Consider the following 21814-nt stretch of genomic DNA (forward strand, 5'->3'; position numbering starts at 1 on the left):
GGCACATGTCTGTAATCCCGTGGCTTAGGAGGCTGAGACAGGAGGATGGTGAGTTCAAAGCCAGCCTCAGCAAAAAGCAAGGTACTGAGCAACTCAGACCCATCTCTAAATAAAATACAAAATAGGTCTGGGAATGTGGCTCAGTTATCAAGTGCCCCTGAGTTCAATCCTGGTATATAAAAAAAAAGCTATTTTAAATTTAGAATAAAGAAATTTTAGTTACTTTAAATAATAATATTATATGAAACATAAAGGAGATGTACCTTTAAGTGCATGTAGGTACTGCATAAAGTTAACAATATTTAAATTTTGAAAATAACCGGAGAAGCACTATTCACAGAAAACTATTGCATTAGGAATCAAGAATTACAATGAAACTTTCATTGTGATAAACTGAGGATACTATTTTAGAGTAAGAAATGTGTAAACACTGAGTTATGGGTCAATGAGTCTAAAGCCATCACGTGTTCATCTGCATTTATTTTTAGATATATGTTGCTGAGGGCAAATAAGAGATTTATGATAGCAAACAGCAACCCACAGCTAGAGACTTTTGCACATCATTTGTACATCCCAGATTAGCATTACCCTGTTCAAAAAACAAGGCTGCCCCATGTTAAGTTTCTGGAATTATGTGCTATGAAACACATAAGGAAAAAACCCAATTTCCAATTATAAGCATGGCCTTAGAAAGAATGCAAGGGACACACTGGAACCAAGCCACTGTTTGCCTCATCACACACTGCACATTGTAAGTACCACTGGGTTCACAGCCTCCGGTTGCTTAGCAAAAGGAGAGGCCTTCAGTGGTATTTTGTTCACATTTGGAATACAGTCCTGCCAAGCTTCTGCCCATATCCTCACCCACATTTGAGATGAGAGTAAACTCATCCAGCCATCAACTCTCCCAGATGGCTGCCAACAGGTCTCAGGAAGACATGGAAACAGTAGTAATAGCAGGAAATGGTTTATATAATTGGGCAGTGTGTCGTTTTTAGGTCAAGCGCTTGATTGCTAAGGCACATTCTAGACATAGCTGCACGTTGTACAACAGTAAATGATTTTAGATTTTAGTTGATCTATATAATGTTTTAAGAGAACACATGTTAAAAAATGTGTTAACAAGATGCAAATACCCATTACTACTTCTTGCTATTTAAGTTCCAGGACACTTGATAATTTTTAGCATCCCCTGAGTATCTGAAAAAACAAATTTTGAGGGGTTCTGAATTATCTGAAGTATTTATGCCTTCTTCTCAAGTTGTTTCTATTTTCCATTCAGTGTCTCTGGTGTTGGTAATATTCTTTTTTCCAGAACTTTAATTATTTAATAATAATTTTAATTCTTATTACCTGACCTTCTTAGCTATCCCACATATAATCTTACTTGTTCTTTTATCCATCCCTTCATTCAACACATATTTACTGAGCATTTAATTAACAAACACTTACTGAATACCTCTTCTATGCACCAAGCATTGGATGCTAAAGATAAATAAGGTATGATCCCTAATGTTCTAGGAAAGGAAAACAGAGAGGCAAATATTTTATTGCAATGAAACTTAAATACTATTAACAGGCTACAATGAAGTGCTTTAGGAGCAGGGTAAGGAAATCAATACACCAAAGAAAACATCATAGGAAAGAATGTTTCAACTTAGCCTTGAGGGATAAATAGGAGTTTGCTAGGAGGAGACAAGAGTATAGGTGAGTGACGGAGCATATATTTGTTTAATGAAAATGTCAGTTTTCCTAAAAGGGAGGAGGGTGGATTAAGTCAGAAGTAAATTAAGAACAGATTGGTATGCTAGGCAGGTGGAAAACTCTACTACCCATGTAGATGTGAGGCAATGAGCAAATGAAATACAAGAGGATAAAATAGAAGGGATTCTGAGACAAATTCAGAAATATTCCTGAGACAAACTCTACTGAACTAGTCAAGTAGTTGGTATTCGTGTTTGTGTGTGGAAAGGGGTGGCAGGACTTGAGGAGGGGTCTAATTACCTGCTGGTTCATTTGTTTCTTGGGACTGAGCAGACAGACATCAGTGACATTCACTGAGAAAGATGTCAAGAAGGAATGCAGGTGGGCAAATGAGAGTGAAAGAAAAGGTAGTTAGTTTCCTTTTCAGAATCCTTTGCTTGAAATCTCTGTGGAAGAATATCACACAGAGATCATGCAAGGGACAGGAAGAAGTATGAGAAAGATGTGCACAAAGAGAGCGCTCAGATGGAGATATGGAACACGAAGCCATGAACATCAGAGGGTATTTAAAGTCAGGGAGAAAAGTCACCATAGAAGGAAGAAGGACAAAAAGCAAAATCCTGGGAAACAAATTTTTAGGATGAGGAGGAAACAAGGACATAAGAATGTATAAGCCAAACAATGAGGTCTCACAGCTCATGGACTGAAAGGCTTGAAGAAAGCAAACCTGTTCAACAGACTCCAATGTGTCCTCTCAAGGGAACGTGTGGGCTTTATATTTTTTCACTGATTTTACCAATGAAAGAAACAATATCCATAATTGTTGCCAACCATCAGAGTTAATACCAGCAATCAGCAGAGAAAAAATATGACCCTATTTAGTTCCAAAGCCAGTATTTTTTCCTTTAAAACCCATTGCGTCTTCAGCAAGAGTTTCCTTTGATGACTAAAAGGATTCCATTTCTCAATGTGCCCTAAATTAAATATAGAAAATCTCTCTTCAGTATTACTGGTTCCTGTCGTCAATAACTCACTTCTCCCCTTCCTGACTCTGCCACATGTATGTGATTTCATCAGCTCAATGTGCTTCTAGTTCCTGATAATCAGCCTGACAATCCTTGCCACCTGCATGTGTCTGATCCTCTTCTTCTCATTGACATATGCTCTCCAATCTCTTATAGAATTTGTGATGCTGACCACCTTCATGAAACACCAAACAGGTCATCATTCTAACTCACAGTTAGAACATTCCACCACTCTATGCTGCCTTGGAATTGTCCATAAAGAAAGAATGTTGTTTTCTGGCTTACTAGAAAAGCTTCAGGTATTTCTATTCCTTCTTCTCGATCAACCTGTAAGTTTTGCAAGGGAAGACGCAGCTTTCCAGAGTCAATGTTTAACCCTCAAGTTAAATGAGGATAAGAGTAGGGTGGGGATGTGATGCTAATAAGTGTGGATGTGGCTTGGCTACCCCGGCACTAAAATAAGCACTAATTGTAAATAAGGTAACTGGTTATTCAAACATGGAATAAGAAATGACATACATTGTATACATGGCCAAAAGTGGTGGCATCTATCATATGACATGGCAGATTTTATGAAAACAGCTCTTTGGACAATTTTTAATAGTATTTTCTCAGAAAATAACAATTTGAATCAATTGTATTTTGCAAGATTGATCTATATCATTACTTACACTATCATAAAATGCATAAATCAACAGTATTTCCAACAAGTAATATTTTTTAAACTTCCCCTTGAATGTGTATTCTAAAAATCCTGTATCCCAGTATTACAGTGAAGCACTGAACTCCTCTGAAGCCTGGTTAAAGGCCAAGACACAGTCCCAGTGCTAATAGTATCTAAGGGCAACACAACATAAACCCTGGCTGGTTTCTGAATCTACATTTCAAGGACAGAATGAAACCAATGAAACTAAAAAGAAACTCATATAAACATCCCAGACCAGACATCATACAATAGACAGTTATTTTTTTTGGAAGTCAGACATGAAAGGGAATCACAGAACTGTTCTTTCATGATTTCCATAAATTTCTTAAATCACACACAAATATTTTCAGATTTCCTTTTGTGGGTTTGAACTCCCAAGGTCTTCTTTTATTTTAAAGAAAAAGCTACTGAATACCTAGACACATGTAATAAGCATACAGTGGCCTACTTGGAAAGGCTCCCTAATTGGGAGCCTGTTTGAAAGTTGGTAGATGAAGAAGTCATGCTGTCTTTCACTAGCTAATGAGCTACACATTGCACAGGTTATCTATCTCATTTAATCCTCACAACAACCATCTAAAATTAGTACATGCATTATACATAAGGAAATGAAGTAGAGAGAAACTGCCCCACATCACACAACTAGTGGGGGTCATTGCCAAAATTTAAATCCACACAGCCTGGTCCCCAATTCTCAATTTCTCTTGAGTACTACCTACCTTCTTTGGGGTAAAATATTTTGCCCAGTAAAAATCAAAACAATATAATGCAATATTTTCTAATGGGTAATGGAAACTTAAGACTTCTATATTTCTTGAAAGTTATCTAAATGAAGAATACCCAAGACAACTAATGTAAATGTAGAAAAAAGGAAAAACCAGAATGCATTAAAAATAACTACACCCTGCAATGTATGGAAAGGAGAAATATTATTTCTAATGTTCCTTAAAGAATCTTTGGTGTCACCAACTGCTATTTACTATCAGGCTTTGCTAGTGCATAGCTAATTCATGGAAGTAATATCATGAATAATTGATGTTTTCTAAATATGGAGAATATACTCATACAGAAGTTATTTAGTTTTCCAAACTTGTTAATTGATGCTGAGTAAATATAAGGTTATCAAGGATAAGGTGGATATTTTTATTTAATACTTTGCCCAGCCTTATTTTTATACTTGAAAGTTCACAAAAAAATGAATCCAGGGAAGGGGAAAGTCATTGCTGAAGCACTGTAACATATAAAGCAACCACAGAAATATGCCCTTTATAATGTCAAAGGCCCACTAGAAAAAAAAAATATATATATATATATATATATGGAATCCAGAAAGCTTCTTCAGATTCATTATCTTGGAACTTTCCACAACCACCATTCATAAGGTTCTATCAGATATTAGAATGTCATTATTCTATTAAGTCACTTATAAGCCAATGCCCCTGCTGTCCAGCAGTATAGAGACTTTCAGGTGAGAGTAGAATTTGGAGCAATTTAGTTGCATTTAAAGGTACTTAATTCTCTGAAATTCAAAGAGCTCTTAGAAATAAGAGGAACACTAATAAAGAATGTGCAGAGGAAGATATCCTTGAAAAAAAGCTTTTTTTTAATTTCATACAGGACAATGGTAAAAGATTAAAGAAAAGTATGAAGAAATCTAACCATGATGGCTGAAAGCATCAATAAACATTTCTTTTGTATTTACCACTTGAAAGACATCCTTACCATATACTCCATATTTGAAGCTGTTGGATACACCTGACTCCATAATTTATTATGAAGGTCCAAGATACTTTGCATGTCATTGTCTGTGATGGCCCTTTTGCCTCTTTGCTTGGCCGTCCACCACTCACCATCCTCATCCATGTATTTTTCCAACAGTTTCTCCAATAAAGTAGCATTAGGAACCACCATGGCTGGAATTGCTCTAGCCATGAATAGCACTGTGGTTACTCTCAGCCACTCTTGCAGGGTACACTTCATAATGAATGACCTCAGAATTTCCCCGGAAAAATCTCCAAGACATGCTCTTCCACTCCTTTTGGCTATAACGACATGTCACGTGATTAAGATGAACGTACCAGTAGATATTATTAATACTCTAATAACAAAAGCAAAACAGTAGTTACAAAGGGTATGTGCCAGTTTGTCTATATAAAACCTGCATTTTCTGAAATGAGTTATCTACTTTCTTAAATTAATTATCTCCAATCCATTTATTTTAAACAGTGCACCATTTCCATAAAATAGAGAATTATATTTTCCAAGATAACCACGAGGTCAAAAACGAATGGGAACAGTAGTTCAGGAGAGTCTAAGCTTGAAAAATTTTTTTCTTTCTTAAATACAAGACTTTAAACTTCTACACATTACATAGCCCCTGAAAAAGGTGTTATCTATCTAGAATGTTTATTTCCATCTGGAGGTTCAGTGTTCCTCTTTGGTGACTTGTAAGGTATTTTTTGTTTTAAAATTAAGGCATTATTTGATTCCAGTTTCTCATTTCTTGTTAAGAGGCATTCATAATGTCCATTACATTTCTGAAATTGAGGGTGAATGTTTTAAAGAAGTATAAAATGCAATTCATACTTGTATCCGTGGGCACACAGAGAGGACCTAATGAATGGTTAGGGTCACTGGGGAAAGTCTCTTATCCGCGCACAGGTCAAGAACTCGATCACTCTTTCTTGGAAGGTATGTGCCTAACCTGTACCTCATCCAAGAAAGCCAGCAACTTCAGAGATTTTCCTCCCTTATACTAAAGGCGCACACTTAACCCAATGGAGAGCGCGCGCCAGGGGAGGTGGTGAAACCAACAAAGTCACTTACAAGAACAGGATCCCGCTCATCTCCACAGCCACTGCTTTCTCAGTAGCCTACCTATCCTCCATGCTGAACCATTCTTAACAAGTTGGCTTTTTATTATTCTTACTTAGAGTTAAAAAGAAAAGGGGAGCTTGAAAAAGGTAGCAGTATGACCAGTGAATGATGCGTTTTAGAAACGCCCTTACCTCTCCAGTGTGAAGTTTCCTACAGGAGCTGAGCGCAGCAGGACGGCCGGCCTCTGCAGCCGCATCCAGTCTTCACACTCCACTGCAAACACACAGCCCTGTTCGGGAGAGACCCGGACACAGCGAGTCCCTGAGCAAGGAGGGCGCTGACTACAGGGGGACGCGAGACTCTGACTCCTCGGTTCCCTTTAAACCTGGAAGAAGTAGCAGGCAAAGCGCTCCAAGTTAGAGCAAGAGCTTTGGGGCGGAAAGAGAGCTGCTTCTTTAACTTGCCATGGTGGGCGCCCAAGCGTCTCTAAGCGTTATCTGCAGGAGCAAGGGGCGGGGACACCAGCAGGGCTCACAGCGACCTCGCGCTCCTGCCGGGTGCAGTCTGGGCGCGCAGAGCCAGGCGCCAAGCACTTCCGCCCTCCCTCGAGCTCGCGGGCATTTATTGCGTCCCTGCGTGCGCACGTGATGTGAGCGCTCCTCCTCGCCCATCCCACCTCCACCTCACCCGGCCCTGGCCCAAAGCCCGCTGCAGCACAGCAGCAGCCCGCCCCGCTTCTCCTGGCGCGGGGAAACCAGGGCGCCCAGCCTTCGTGGGCGAGCTTTGGACCTCAGAGACCAAGGAGGGGAACGGACTGAATCCTGGGAGGTGTGTGTGTGAGGAGGCCCCCCAATTCCTCCCGCCCCTATGGACTCCTCTACTTTCAAAGATCCTCTTCTTAGTTCCTTTCTGATGAGATTCTAAAATGCTTCAATAGCCTTTACAGAAACGTAGCTGCCCTGCCTGAGAACAGCGGGTAGAGGTGGGGGGTTATCCACACCTTAAATGGAGACACAAAGGAGAACTGGGGGAGGGATGGGGAAAGGAAGACTTTTTTTTTTCATTTTCTGCAGGGGTCAGCATCTGTTTCAGGAGCTAGTATCTAGAATAGAGAAGTTATTCTTTTTGGCTCCATTAAGTCTTTATGAGGTCCAGATGGAGAATGGGTTTCATAAAATGATGGAGCTATGGGTGGTTAAGGTTGCCTGACAACTGAGCCACAATTCACCCATCATATATGCATCACTGCCTTCCCACGGTGACAGCAGAATTTTTTTTCTTCCTATTAATGTATATACTTATGGAGTTAATATAAAGGGTACCAGCAGTTAATTTAAACAGTACTAGGTTGACACAAATTCAAACTCCAGTCCTAGAATAGACAATGAAAGAGAGTCTCCCTGTTGTCTATGTTGTAATTTAGAGTAAGAACATTAATAGGTTACAATCCATAATGTTACAGGCTCACCCTGCTGAATACAGTGATTTCTACAGGCACGATTTTTGTTTGTTTGTTTAAGTGCAAAAACAGTTTGTAACTTTTATTCTTTTAAATTTATTTATTTATTTATTTTTGCATTACAATTCTTAATACACCATCCCATTACTTTTGGAAAGAGGGGTGGTACTGCAGATAAAATCTAGAGCCTTGCATATACTAGGCAAGCACTCTATTAGTGAACTGCCTCTCTAGCTGTAATTCACTTACCATTTCTCCGTTTTGTATTGAGTTATAATCTCAATGTCTAAATACAGGAGTATCCAGCATATGATTAAAGTAAAACATTCTAGTAACTCATACCTCAATGGCTGCCTGTCTTCACCATCCAACTACACTTCTTTTTAAATTAAATTTGAAAAGCTCAGCTTTAAGCCTCATGAGACTTTGCTTCTTCTCACAGGAAGAAAGAGGAAGCATCATTTATCTGAAGGGTGAGAAAGGTGTCAGGTTCTGGTGCACATAAGTCTTCCATAGGTATAATTTCACAATTTTATAGCAACTTAAGGACAAAAGGACTGTTAAATGTATACTTTTCAAATGATTATTTTTAGTTTTCATGCACTAGGTTCAGAAAACTTGATATCCTTCTACAAACTGATGGAAGATCCCCAAAGTCCATGGTTTAAAAAAAATCATTTGTAAAAGCAATCATTTGTTACAGCAGTAAAAGATCCTGTTTCTATACTGCAACTTTTACATGGCATTGGAAATAAAACAAGTATTGAGTAAAAAGCATTAAAAGTAATAATATTACTTGAAGTACTTTCAAAGAAAACTCAAATTGGGAAAAAGGAAATTAAGATAATACGGAAATTAAGTTAAATGAAGTATAATCCTTGAAAATTTCAGTTTTAAACCTTTCCACACAATGGACAAACCTGACTCAAAAATGCTTGCATTAAAGAAAATAAAATTTAGTTTTAAGATTTTAATTCCAAACTTTCTCCAGGCAAGAGAAAAAAAAGACACTTTTAACTCAATGTTTTTATTGGCTTTCAATTGGGGTAATACAGGTCATATTTTGATATAAAATAATGATTTTATATAATTCCCATGTTAAACATTAACATTTCAGTGATAAATCTTGTTATTCCTGATGTTATTTTGAAAAGAAAAAATCATCAATTAAATATTTTTTTTTAAAAATTAACTTAGCTATGATAAATTTTCTATGACAGTTGATGCATAACAGTGGTTTGCCTTAGTACAAAATTAATTCCTTAAGGAAAATAAATGTGTTCCCAATTATATAGTTATTTGACATAGTTTCAAATTTTTGTTTTGATAAACACAGTTTAACTATTGTGAATTGAGCTGCTATAAACATTGATGTGGCTGCATTACTATAGTATGCTGATTCTAAGTCCTTTGGGTATAGACCTAGGAGTAGGAGTAGGATAACTGGGTCAAATAGATGAATGGCTAAAGAAACTGTGATATATATATATATATATATATATATATATATATATATATATATATCACATATACATACAATGGAATATTACTCAGCATTAAAAGAGAATAAAATTATGGCATATGCAGGTAGATGGTTGAAGATGAAAAATATCATGCTAAGTGAAGTAAACCAATCCCCAAAAACCAAAGGCTGAATGTTCTCTCTCATAAGTAGATACTGATCCATAATGGCAGGGAGTGGGGTGGGGCATGGGAAAAACAGAGGAACTTTGGGCAAAGGGGAGGAAGGGGAGAGGAGGAAGTATAGGAGCAGGAAAGATGGTGGAATGAGATGTTCATTAGTATCGTAGGTGTTACATCATGTACAACTAGAGAAATGAAAAGTTGTCCTGCAATTGTGTGTATACAATGAGTCAAAATGCATTCTGCTGTCATATGTACCTAATTAAAAAATAAATAATAAACAAACAAACAAACAAATAAATAAATAATAAAAAGAAATGCAAAAAGAGAAAGTATCTTTTTAGATGCTTATATATAAGTTTGTGAAATTTAAAGATGCAGTATACCAAGAAGAGAGATAACCTGAAGGCAGAGACATATCACCCTGCTCAAACATGAAAGCAGATGTAGCCTGAATCTCTATGACATTAACCCATCATCGGTACACCTTCCCTCCATGTTCTTGCTGTAAGAGCTAATGAACATCTGAAGCATGTTGATTTCAGAATTCAGTTATTTGCAGCATAAAGCATTCTAGCAGAATACATTTCTACAGAGATGATTTCTTCCTCTATCAACATCATATTTTCTTCATGCTGTTATGTGCACAGTTAGATGTTATTTTTAAATATGTTTTTTCCTATGTGTGTTTTCTAATTTCTGCACTTACAAAAGTGAGCATATAATCATTTTTAAACATTTCATTCATTGTATATAGTTTTATGACATCAAGACTTTTCTCTCACCACATAGTTGGTAAGTCCATCTCTACAGGGAGAATAAAATCCTCATGGTAGTTAGTTTGGGAGGAGGTAGCAGTGTAGCACAATATATTAAGACATAGAATGTAAACTAAGCTACTTAAATTCATGGGGTCTTGAGTATGATACTTGACCTCTGTAAGCCTTAGATTCTTCGTTTTTAAAGGGAAATAGCCATCTCACATTGTCACTTTGTGTATTAGGATGAGTTAATATGTGGAAGCACTTAAAACAATAACATAAGTAGAAAGTACTCAATAATGAAAAAGTATTACTACAATCAAAACTAAAGAGAGACTTTGTATTTGCTATTTTATAAGTCAATGGGCTTTAATAAAAGTGTTGTGTGGTTTTAAGCATTAAACTTTTGAATAGAAGTAACTGGCTATACACATGATTCTTAACAAATCTTTAAAATTTTTGGTCATGTGTAGTGAATTTATTCTCACAACCAAAACAGTTTTCAATTCTGCATATTGTAGGACACAGTTTTCATTCCTATTAAAAGCAGTCATTTTAAGATATATGAATGTATATAATATGCAATATTTTAGAATGTTCTATTTATATTACATGACAAAATTTTAACACACAAAGCCTTTCTATTTTAATTGCAAATGTATAGTTGATTATTAAAAGCTCATTATTAAAATGTTGCACACATGCAGTAAAGTGAAAAAAATCTTAAGTATGCAGTTAATGAAATTTTCCAAATTTAACACACCTGTATAAAGACCACTCAGTTACAGGTAGAGAACATAACCATCTCTCCAGAACCCTCCTTCATGCCTCCTTCCTCTCCAAAGATAACTTATAATCTTATTTTTGCAAACCAGTTTTGCTTACTTTAAAACTTTATATAAGTGAAATCACAGAGCAAGTAATTCTGTGACCAGGGATGTAGCTCAGTTAATAGAGTACCTGTCTGGAATGTACAAGATCCTAGGTTCAATCCCCAGTATTATGTGTGCACCCACATACACACACACAAAAAAAATAGAGCAGATGATTCCATTGTATATCTTTTGTGTTTAGAGTTTTTCATTCAATATATTTGTAAGATATATCCATTTTGTTTTATATAACAGTAATTTATTATTTTTGTTTGAAGACCATACCACAAGTTATTTATTCATTATGTTGTTGAATATTAAGGTTGTTAAACATAATTAAACACAATGTTTCTACGACCATTGTTATATTGTGTCTTTTGGCACACACATTTATGCTTTTTAATATTGGCTATATAGTTAGGAGGAGAACAGCTGGATGCTAAAATATGCTTATTTAGAACTTGAGTAGATAAAGTGAGTTGCTTTTTCTTATTGACTTGTAGGAATTTTTTGCAAGTGTTGGGTACATGTATTTTATTATTATTCCTCTCCATTTTTTGCCTTTTACTCTGTCTCTTAACAGAATATCTATCCAAATTTCAAGAAACTTCAATTTATTAAGCTTTCTCTTTATAGTTAGTGCTGTGTCAGATCTGTCAGAGAAACATTTGCCTATCCAAAAGTAATGAAAAAAAGTACACATTTTTATCTTCTAATTCTATTATTTTACATTGTAAGTCAAGACTTTAATCCATTTGTAATGAATTTTTTGTGTTATAATGTAACCAAAGAATATTTAAGATTACAATGTTTACATTAAAAAGTCTACATTACTTGCCATCATCATTGTAAAACTCTTCATGAATTATTTTTATGCTTAAAGTCAAATTTGAGAATTCAAAGATAGAAAAAAAAAATCATTGGTATTTGCAATTAGAGATATAATGATGCTTCATCAATTGAATTATTTAAAAAAAATGTGAGTGCTGAGACCTACGTTGATGCTACAAGCTAGAAACTCAACCTATTTCTTAGTGTGTAGAGAAGTAACAACTTTAAACTTACTTTTACATTTAAAAAAAAATGCCAAATGCTTTCTCTGATATAAGGTGACTGACTCATAGTGGGGTAGGGAGGGGGAGCAGGGAGGAATAGATGAACTCTAGATAAGGCAGAGGGGTGAAAGGGAAAGGGAGGGGGCAGAGGGTTAGCAATGAGGGTAGAATGTGATGACATCATTATCCAAATTACATGTATAAAGACAGGAATTTTGGTGTTAACATACTTTATATACAACCAGATATATGAAAAATTGTGCTTATATTATGTGTAATATGAATTGTAATGCATTTTGCTGTCATTTATTTTTTAAAAAATCAATAAAAATAAAAATATACATACTTCTCTAAAAAGAGAGAGAGAAAGGAATAGTCTTTTTTTCCTAAATCTTTTTTTCTATACGTTCTTCCTAACCATTCATAAGAAAATGGTTCCTATTGATGGAAGAATCAAATTATATTTCAGAATGATGCTCTATTTCATTGATTTTTTTTAAATGTATCTTTTATCAGCTGATAGCTAATATTGCCACACATCTCTTCATGGCTGATATGAAGATCTGCCATTTTCTTAGTGTTAATTTCTGTAGATTTTAAGTCATAACAAAAGCCATAGATAGAAAACTGAAAAGAGCTATTCAGTGATATGAAATTCTCCGTCCAGGTTAAAGAACTGTATGTTTAGGGGCCATGGTTGTAGCTTAGTGGTAGAGCACTTGCCTGGCATGTGTGAGGCTCTGGGTTGAATCCTCAGCACTAGATAAAAATAAATACATGTGTCCATCTATAACTAAAAACTTTTTTTAAAAAAAGTAAAAGAACTATATTTTAATTTCTCCCAATCCAAATACCATAAACAATTGGTAATAATAAAACCTTTTAAAATTTAAGGAGTGTTTCTAAAATACATTCAAGTTGGCAAGAGAAATCTAGCAGCGGCTCTATCTTTTGATGATCACTTTTCTTTCTGGACCCACAAAAGGACTTGACAATGTACTTGGGTTAGAGGTTGCCTGTCAGGTTTACCAAGAAGGGCAGCTGAAAGGCAGACATTGTAAATGGAAAAGTACTCACCTTTTCATGTGCAGAATTAATGTCAGATGGGCTTTTCATCCCAATATAAGGAAGATGAAAGCTTTCTCAACTGTCATTAGTTAGCCCATGAAGAAACAGTTGGAAGAAAACCCCTGCAGCTCACTTTTAGTGATGATTTTAAAGAATGATATTTACCAAAAGTGAAAGAGAATTCCTAGTGTCTAGCAAATATATATCCTCTCCAATTAAAAATTGTATGTGTGCATGTTCATGTAGTACTTGAACCTTAAACTCATTCTTTAATAGATAGCAGGGGAGAGATTAAGAAAATTTAAGTTTAACTAGGTAGGTTGCAGGGAAAACACGGAAAATGTGGAAGAAAATGGACAACTTTATATTTGCAATGTTACCTCTAACTATCCTCCTGAGGAAAAGCCCAAGAATTAACACAGACTTTAGAAATTCTTTGGTTCTAAAAGAATGAAATAACTACAAAATAAAAGCTTTGGTAACTAATGATTTTATAAACAGGTAATAAGCACATGAATAAATAGAAAATATGCTTAAACACGCTTTCATACATGAATCTGAAATGGTTTTTAACTCAATGCTCTGCAGTTGTGTAGTTTGCAGAACGTGCCCTTTACTTCTGCTTTCATCTTACTTCATGTTGTACCCTTATTTGGATACCCATTCTCACTATTTCTCTGCCTCTTAAATATTCCTAACTTTGTGCTGTTTGCCCAAATTCTTCCCCAAATTATAACATCTCTCTTAATTGCTGCACGTATCTCTCTTTCTTTTCCTTTTCTTTGCATCTACAATCTGATTTCTCCCAAGAAACATACCTATTTAGAAGTATTCTACCTATACTCTAAAATCTATATAAACCTGAAAACACTCAATGAAAGCCAAAGTTAACTGTAAAACTATGGGTTTTTATTCACTTTTTAAATTTTGTATTTATTTATTTATTTATTTATATTTGTTCTTTTCAGATATACTTGGCAGTAGAGTGTATTTTGGCATAGTATACATACATGGAGTATAATAATCCTATATAATCCTATTCTAATTAGGATTTCATTCTTGTGGTTGTACATGATGTGGAGTTTCAATGGTTGTGTATTCATATATAAAGATAGGAAAGTTATGTCTCATTCATTCTATTTTCTTTCCTAATCCCATCCCCTTCCTTTCTTTTTATCCCCCTTCTCTCCTCCATGTTTTATTGTGTGTTAGCATCCACATATCAGATAAAATATTTATCCTTTGATTTTGTGGAACTGGCTTATTTTAACCATCATGATAGTCTCCAGTTCCATTCATTTACCAACAAAAGTCATTCTTTTTATGGTTGAGTAAAAAAGTAATTCTTTTTATGAGTATTCCATTGTGTATAGATAATACATTTTCGTTATCCATTCATCTGTTGAAGGGCACCTAGGTTGGTTCCATAGCTTAGCTATTGTTCCTTGAGCTGCTGTGAACATTGACATAGCCCATTACTATATTATGCTGATTTTAAAAGTCTTTTGGGTATATGCCAAAGAGTGGGATAAGTGTGTCAAATGGTGTATCCATTCAAAGTTTTCTGAGGAATCTCCATACTGCTTTCCAGAGTGGTTGCACCAATTTGAAGTCCCACCAGTATATATGAGTGTACCCTTTTCGCCACATTTTCGCCAACATTTATAGTTTCTTGTATTCTTAATAATTATCATTCTGACTGGAGTGAGATGGAACTTCAGTATAGTTGCAATACGCATTTCTCTAATTGCTAGAGATTAAAACCATGTTTTTTAGACCTAAGAAAATCCAGGCTTTCATTGGAATTTTATATTATACAGCGGATCCAGATATTAGGAATTTTAAAAATAGAAATTATTTTATTGAAAATAAATATTTATTTATTTATTTATTTATTGGTGGTACAGGGGATTGAACCCAGGGCTTTGTGCATGCAAGGCAAGCACTCTACCAACTGAGCCCTAGAATAAATATTTTAGCAATCTAAACACATAATAAGCACAATTAGGTGTAACATGTACTTGCTAGAATTTATGGGTAAAATATGTTTTTTTAAGGAAGTAGCTTTAAAGTATTCATGAAATAATTCATAGATTGAATTATTTGCCTGCAAATCTTCTTTATCTTGCCATTTACTTCGCAAGGGGCAGGGCTCAGCCTTGTAACTTGCTTTGCATTATAGAATGTGGAAAGAAGGGATGGATTGTCTATCAAACTAATTCCTTTGGGGACAGGGAAGTTTCCATTTGTGTACTTGGAATTTCTTTTTGTCATGAGAAGCACATTTCCAGGTAGCTATGGCTCTTTTAGATTGTTTGTGTCTGAATTGACCTAAACCCTAGAGTCCAACCTATTCTACCTGAGGTCAGCCAAGACTATTCGGATCCCTGAATACCATTTCTCTAAGCTCCTAAGAGTTTAATGCTGTCTGCCTTACAAAATAGCTCAGTCCAAGGCTAACTGATAAATACTATATTTAATGTACCAAACTTATATTGCCTTTGTGAAATAAATATTATTGAGGTTCAGAGAGATTAACTGAACAGAATTTGATGATAAATCTTTTCTTCAGAGCAAATGTTTCCACCAGAATGTCTCCATCCCTGCCACACCTGTCCCACCCCACTGCTCTATTTTTTAAGGTGCAAGTGAAAAATCTTTTGTAAATGCAAAAAGGACATTGGAAGTAAGGAGAAGTGGAGAAGTAGCCAACTAATACAGAACCTGTATGCCAAGCATTTTGTTTCAATGTTTTTAAATTGTACTCATGGATAAATATCCTCACCAGTGACTTGTCAATTGAGAATGTTTCTTCTTTTCTTTCTTTTAATTTTTTGTTCTTTCATTCTTTCTCTATAAGTCTTTACAAATGTTGATTGGTGTCTCTTACCAAAATTAATACAAATAATTATACCTATGTGATCCAACTTTTACTATAACAGGAAGATGGTGGGTAAAAAGTTGTATCATGCTACACCATAATTATCTAAGACTAGAGATTGTTCTTCATTGGAAGAATTCTATCACTTTCATAATGAATTTCTTGATTTAAAAATTATATGTTTTGGAGCTAGGGATGTGGCTCAAGTGGTAATGTGCTCCCCTGGCATGCACGGGGCGCTGGGTTTGATCCTCAGCACCACATAACATAAAAAATAAAGATGTTGTGTCCACCAAAAACTGAAAAAAAATTTTTTTAAAAAATTCTCTCTCTCTCTCTCTCTGTCTCTCTCTCTCTCTGTTAAGTCAATTCTAAGCTATTGTTACACAGTATTTTAAGAAAGAAGACATATTAAGGGAAGAAAAAAAACAACCTTGAAAGAATGGTTCAATGGTTCAATGAGCAGGATTCTTGCATTTAGAAGAGTCTGGGGGTGCAAAAGGCATATTCACTGTATGAAGAAACAAACAACAGGAATTATATAGTGTCAAATCCATGTGAGACATATTTCTTGATATAGAAAAGACAAAATGAAGTACAAAGACTTTCTGCATTCAAGAATATTATATAAAGGAAGTTGTGTTCTGAAAAGTAGGGTCAAGTTTGTGCCAGGAAGGACGAAGTAGGTGTATGTGTTTTGAGACCTGAAGAGTGGCTAACATCCAGATGGCAGACAGCACGGCTGGAGGAGGAATCAGAAGAATTCAAGACATGTTTCCCTGCTTGCCAAAGCAGTAGTCGATCCAAGTTTATTCAATATTTAATACTTCAAATTGAGGTGAAACTGTAACTTTAATTATACATTGGGAATATGTGAAAATTAAGATTGCCTGTAGTTATAAAAAGAACATCTGGAAAGGAACATGTAAGAAAAATGATTACCTCTGCAAATCCCATAAGACAGATTCAATTTCTCTTTTAAATTAATAGCTTATCTGTTCATAACAATTCAGCTCACAGACCATCCATTAACAAGAAGAAGCACTGGTCCCACATGTTGAACAAATTGCCTTTACTTTATCAAGCCAAATTTCCTGTTCCACTTCTGGCCTCTCACAATTTGTTTGAAGTCTGCCCTTGGCTCCCTTTGTTAACCTCAAGGATAGGAATAGAATTAGAGGAATGCAAACATGAAGAAAAATAATTTAAAGCTATACAGTGTACTCTCTCTTTTCCTTTTGACTATTCTATCCACTATTCCGCCTTTTCACTATCCTCTTTGAAAGACAATGTCTTGATTCTGACCCTCCATGTTAATTTTAATATTAACAGGTTTAGACCTTAAATCCTCATTTAACTAAGAGTTGTTTTCTGGACTCTTTTCTTTTTTAGCTATTTCATTTGGCCAATTTCCTTTGCAATTGATCTTCATTTAGTGGCATAAACCTGGCATCATTGTGCCACTGTGACCCTTGAAGGGAGAATACAATGTCCTTATACAGAAGTAGCTCTGTCTTGGCATTGATGAATACTTTGTAATTATGACTTACTGATTCATAAGTCTTCATGACTTTGGTTGATTTCCATTGGTAATCAACAGCATGAAAATACCTACAGAGAGTTTCAACAGACCTCTGGAAATGTATTTTATTCATCATTTAACCTTTACTTATTTATCCATTTTATAATAAGATGGTAAATACCTTTGGGTGATTATAAAAATGAGCAATTCCAAATTATTACTGGCATAATCATAGATGAAAAAGGCACATTTAAAAGTAATTTTTCTTTATTCATGCTTATTTAAAAGTAAGTTCAGATAAAAGAAATGAGTATTCACCACTGTGTTTATGTATATACTAATGATAAAACACTGTTAATTTTTAAAAATTAAATTTTTCACTAATTTTAAGAACCTCCTGTCAGGAAATTTTAGTTTGACTTGGTCTGTTCTCAAATGTTGGAATCATGACCTTTCATAACTATGAGAGAATAGTAAAAGCCAAAGGTCAGTTTAGTCTTGAGGTTTAACCAATGAAGATAATATCTCCAAAGACAAAACATGTTCAGGATATCTACTTCATTACTATGCCCATTTAATTAAATATGGTATACTCAAAGGCCATCATGCCTGCAAAGGACAACTCTCCACTTTGGTTCCATATTCTGAGGAACTATTTCCATCTATTTTGCCAACTTCACTAACACAATTTTCTTTTTAGCTCATTTGCTATTTCTAGATTTCCAATACAAGAAATAACCTTTACTTCTGGACTCCACACTGATAAAGTCACAGTTTAACCACTATAACTTAATGAATTAAAAAATGAAGAACTCAGCACACATGGAGATTTCTATGCCCTTTTCTGTGTTTTTATGGTCAAATCATTCATTTTCTAAATGGAGGAATACATTTACAAATGAAATCCAACCTATCAACTTTGTATTTATTGCATCTAAAAGTTGAATGTTTAAAATCATAATTATAGAAACTTCTGTTTTATTTGGCTTCCAATTAAATGGTTTTACCATTTTAAATTAAATCTGAGATTCAACTTTAGATATGTCAGATGAAGTTCTCAGGCAAGTCTTGATAGAATGATGGCCTTTTGACTACTATAAAGACCAGATACCTCAACTTCCACAAGTGCTTATAGAAAATGATAAGGGTCATAGCAATCACTAGGGAAATATAGCTTTTGATAAGATTAATGTCTAACTCTAAAATTTGAGCCAATGGGTTTTACTTCATTGCTCTGTGTAGGCAAGAGGTTTTCCGAGATATATCAATTGGTTTTTATTTACCCTAGTTCATGACAGTAGAGATTTCATAATGTATTGGAGGATTTTAATTCTTTTCATATATCAAATACATACTCTTTTTACCTTCTGAGTCCAAAACAAAACAAAGTGCATCCATGCAAACATCAGCTCTCTCCCTTTCTAGGATTGTTCTGGATGGGATGTGAAGATGTGGAATGATTCTGTGAGTTCAAAAAAATTCCAGAATTTTGAATTCTAGATAAAGTAGAAAACAAGTTGCGTCATGAAATAAATAAAAAAGTAGACAACTTGTATGACTCCTCTTATTCTGATCAAGTCATGAACAAAGGTCAACTATTAGGAAAAGCAGTGCCTTCTACCATTGTTGGAGCACTGTAGCCAGCAAAGCTTGGTGGAATTTGTTTTAGTTAGAGGCACTTCCAGTAGATATTTTATGATTATAACCCCTCTAAATTTATCTTTTTTCAGAAATCATCCTTTTAACTGAGCACCATGACTAGTGATGTGGTAGCTATGATGGATCATTTTCAGGTGTCCTTTTAAAAGTATTTTATTGCCCACTAAAGTGCTTGTCAGACTAAGAAAAGCCACTAAGTTGATAGGGAGTCAGTCTTTATAGTCTTTAGGAAACTATCTCATGATAGTTTCTCCCAGAGTGATGTGTCTACAACCCTCAAGTATGATCTGAAGGAAAAACAGTCAATGGTATCCACATGGTTGGCTGTAGAACCTCTTGTTAGTTATGTTCCACTAAAAACATCCTATCTATCTGTCATTAAACATGCTTGTTGGTTCAGGGATTGGCTACCTGACCAATGTATCAGCACAATATAAACATACATGTATTTGAAAACTTGATATATAACAGTTGTGGCATTTGTAGAAAGAAGTGGACTGGACCATTCAATAAATGGTGCTATAAGATATTGTCTTCATTGTGGAAAGATGAACTGATATATTTATTTCATACCACAAGAACAATGCTGTTTCCATTAAATATCCTTAGTATGGGAATGGGGCTTAAACTTATAGAATTTAAATATGGGGGAATATCTTTTTAATACCAAGCAAAGAAAGAATTTCTTGCACAAGACAGAAAAAAAGCATAATACCCAAAAGAAAACTTGATCTACTTAGCTATGAAAAAAAAGTATAATTTGTTTAATTTAAAAAGTAAATACAGTTAAATGACAAATCACAGACAGATTTTTATGCAGAATAAGTAAATAATCTCAAAAATAATTTAGAGGAAACCCAAATGACCCAATCTAATAAGGGCAAATGCTGAAAAAAAAAAACAGAGTGAGAAAATTGAATAGCTAATAAACTTATTAAATGTTTTGCCTTGTTACTAATGAAAGAAATGAAAATTAAGATAATGGAGGACGTTATTAATCTATATATTGACAATATCAATTTGTGAGGGGAAGTACTCAGGGGTATTTGACCATTGAACCACATCTGCATCCCTATTTTGTATTTCATTTAGAGACAGGGTCTCATCGAATTGCTTAGTGCCTTGCTGTTTCTGAGACTGGCTTTAAACTCACAATCCTCCTGCATCAGCCTCCTCAGCTGATGGGATTATAGGTGTGCACCACTGCACCTGGTTGTGATATCAATTTTGACCAGAAGGTAGAAAAGATGAATTTTCACACTGACATTGTTGAGACATGCTACAGACCAAGAACTCTGCTAAGAACATGTCAATACTGATATAAATTTATGTATGGGTAAATAAATGATTAAAAAATGCATGGGAAGGACACATCATCTTGAAATAGATTTTACTTTTAAGAAGGATGATAGAGAGAAAGAAAAATGCAATAAGGGAAGATAGATACCAAGAAGATTGTCAGCATCTGTGACCCTTTAACTTGAGACACAGAAATATAGAGGTGGAGAGATCCAGTCCAAGAGGATAGCCTTTACATTGGGTGTTTTTTGCCTTTTTTCCCCTCATCTCGTAGCACTCTCCTCCCAGAGGTCTTGTTCTTAGTATTGCTATAAATGCTCACAGAAAATTGAGGAAATGGTTATTATTCCACTTAACATGCAATGAAACAGAAACTGAGAGGCACCAATAGATTTGTTCAAAGCTAGCAACTGAGAGAGTCAGCCAGACCTGATACACTCCAAGAAATTTTCTGGAAAGGCCTCCTACTTGTTTTATCAGAAGGAAGATGGTGGTGGGAAGTCTGAGGAGGAGGCCTACTCGACTCATGAGCATCATGAACTCACAAAGTCCCATAAGCTCACTGAGGCTTGCAGAGTCTTTATTTGCTCATTTTAAGAAGAGGTCCAGTAACAGCTCCAGCAGAGAGTTGTCATGATGGTCAAATGTGATATATATAATTTGGTTTATGCAAGGCTACAAATTGTTTTAGAAGAAAAAAGCAATTTCTTCTGATTAGGGACTAGCAATCCTAAAGTCACCATTTCTTCTTAGTACAGTGTCTTGAACCTAACAAGCATTCAATTAAAATTTGTTGACAGTATATTGACCTTGCCATGCAGGAGACTAGAAGTCCAACAGAAATGCCAGCTCTTGATCAAAGTCCCATGTAAATACATTAGCCTGTCCTGTGGTTTGACTATGGTCTGACAGTGTCCCCACAAAGATTCATGTGTTAAATAGTTGGTCCCCAGGGTTAGTGCTACTGGAAGGAGGTGAGACCTAAAAGAGGTGGGGCTTAGTAAGAGGTCCTTGGTCATTGGCAGTGATTTCTTGGAAGATAGCTCTCATGCAACCCCTTGAGTTCTCATGGGAAAGTTTATATAAAAGGAACAAGCCTTGCCTCTCCCATTCTTTCTCTCTGTTTCCTGGCTCAAGATATAACTGCTTGCCCAGACAAGCACTCTGACCACAGATGTCCACCATCTGCCATCTTCCAGGGACACCGAGCTGATTCAGACACCATGCCCCTGGACTTTCAAAACTGTGAGCTAAATTAACCTCTTTTCTTTTTATGAAGCCTCTGTCAGGTATGTTGTTAGAGTGACAAAAAGTTGACCAGTACACTTTTAAAAGGACTAAT

At 35.3% G+C, this 21814-nt stretch overlaps 1 protein-coding gene across 1 annotated transcript in view; it reads right to left on the bottom strand.

The window, feature by feature from the left end:
- The window catches only part of LOC144252857 (cysteine-rich secretory protein LCCL domain-containing 1-like), a 42455-nt gene extending 37040 nt beyond the window's left edge, over positions 1-5415 (bottom strand). Inside the window, 1 exon segment of the mRNA XM_077794936.1 lies at positions 5158-5415. Within this exon segment, the coding sequence (XP_077651062.1) occupies positions 5158-5415 (258 nt within the window).
- Positions 5416-21814: the final 16399 nt, after the last annotated feature.

Source organism: Urocitellus parryii, unplaced genomic scaffold (genome assembly GCF_045843805.1).
Source record: "Urocitellus parryii isolate mUroPar1 unplaced genomic scaffold, mUroPar1.hap1 Scaffold_61, whole genome shotgun sequence".
Taxonomy (NCBI): Eukaryota; Metazoa; Chordata; class Mammalia; order Rodentia; family Sciuridae; genus Urocitellus; species Urocitellus parryii.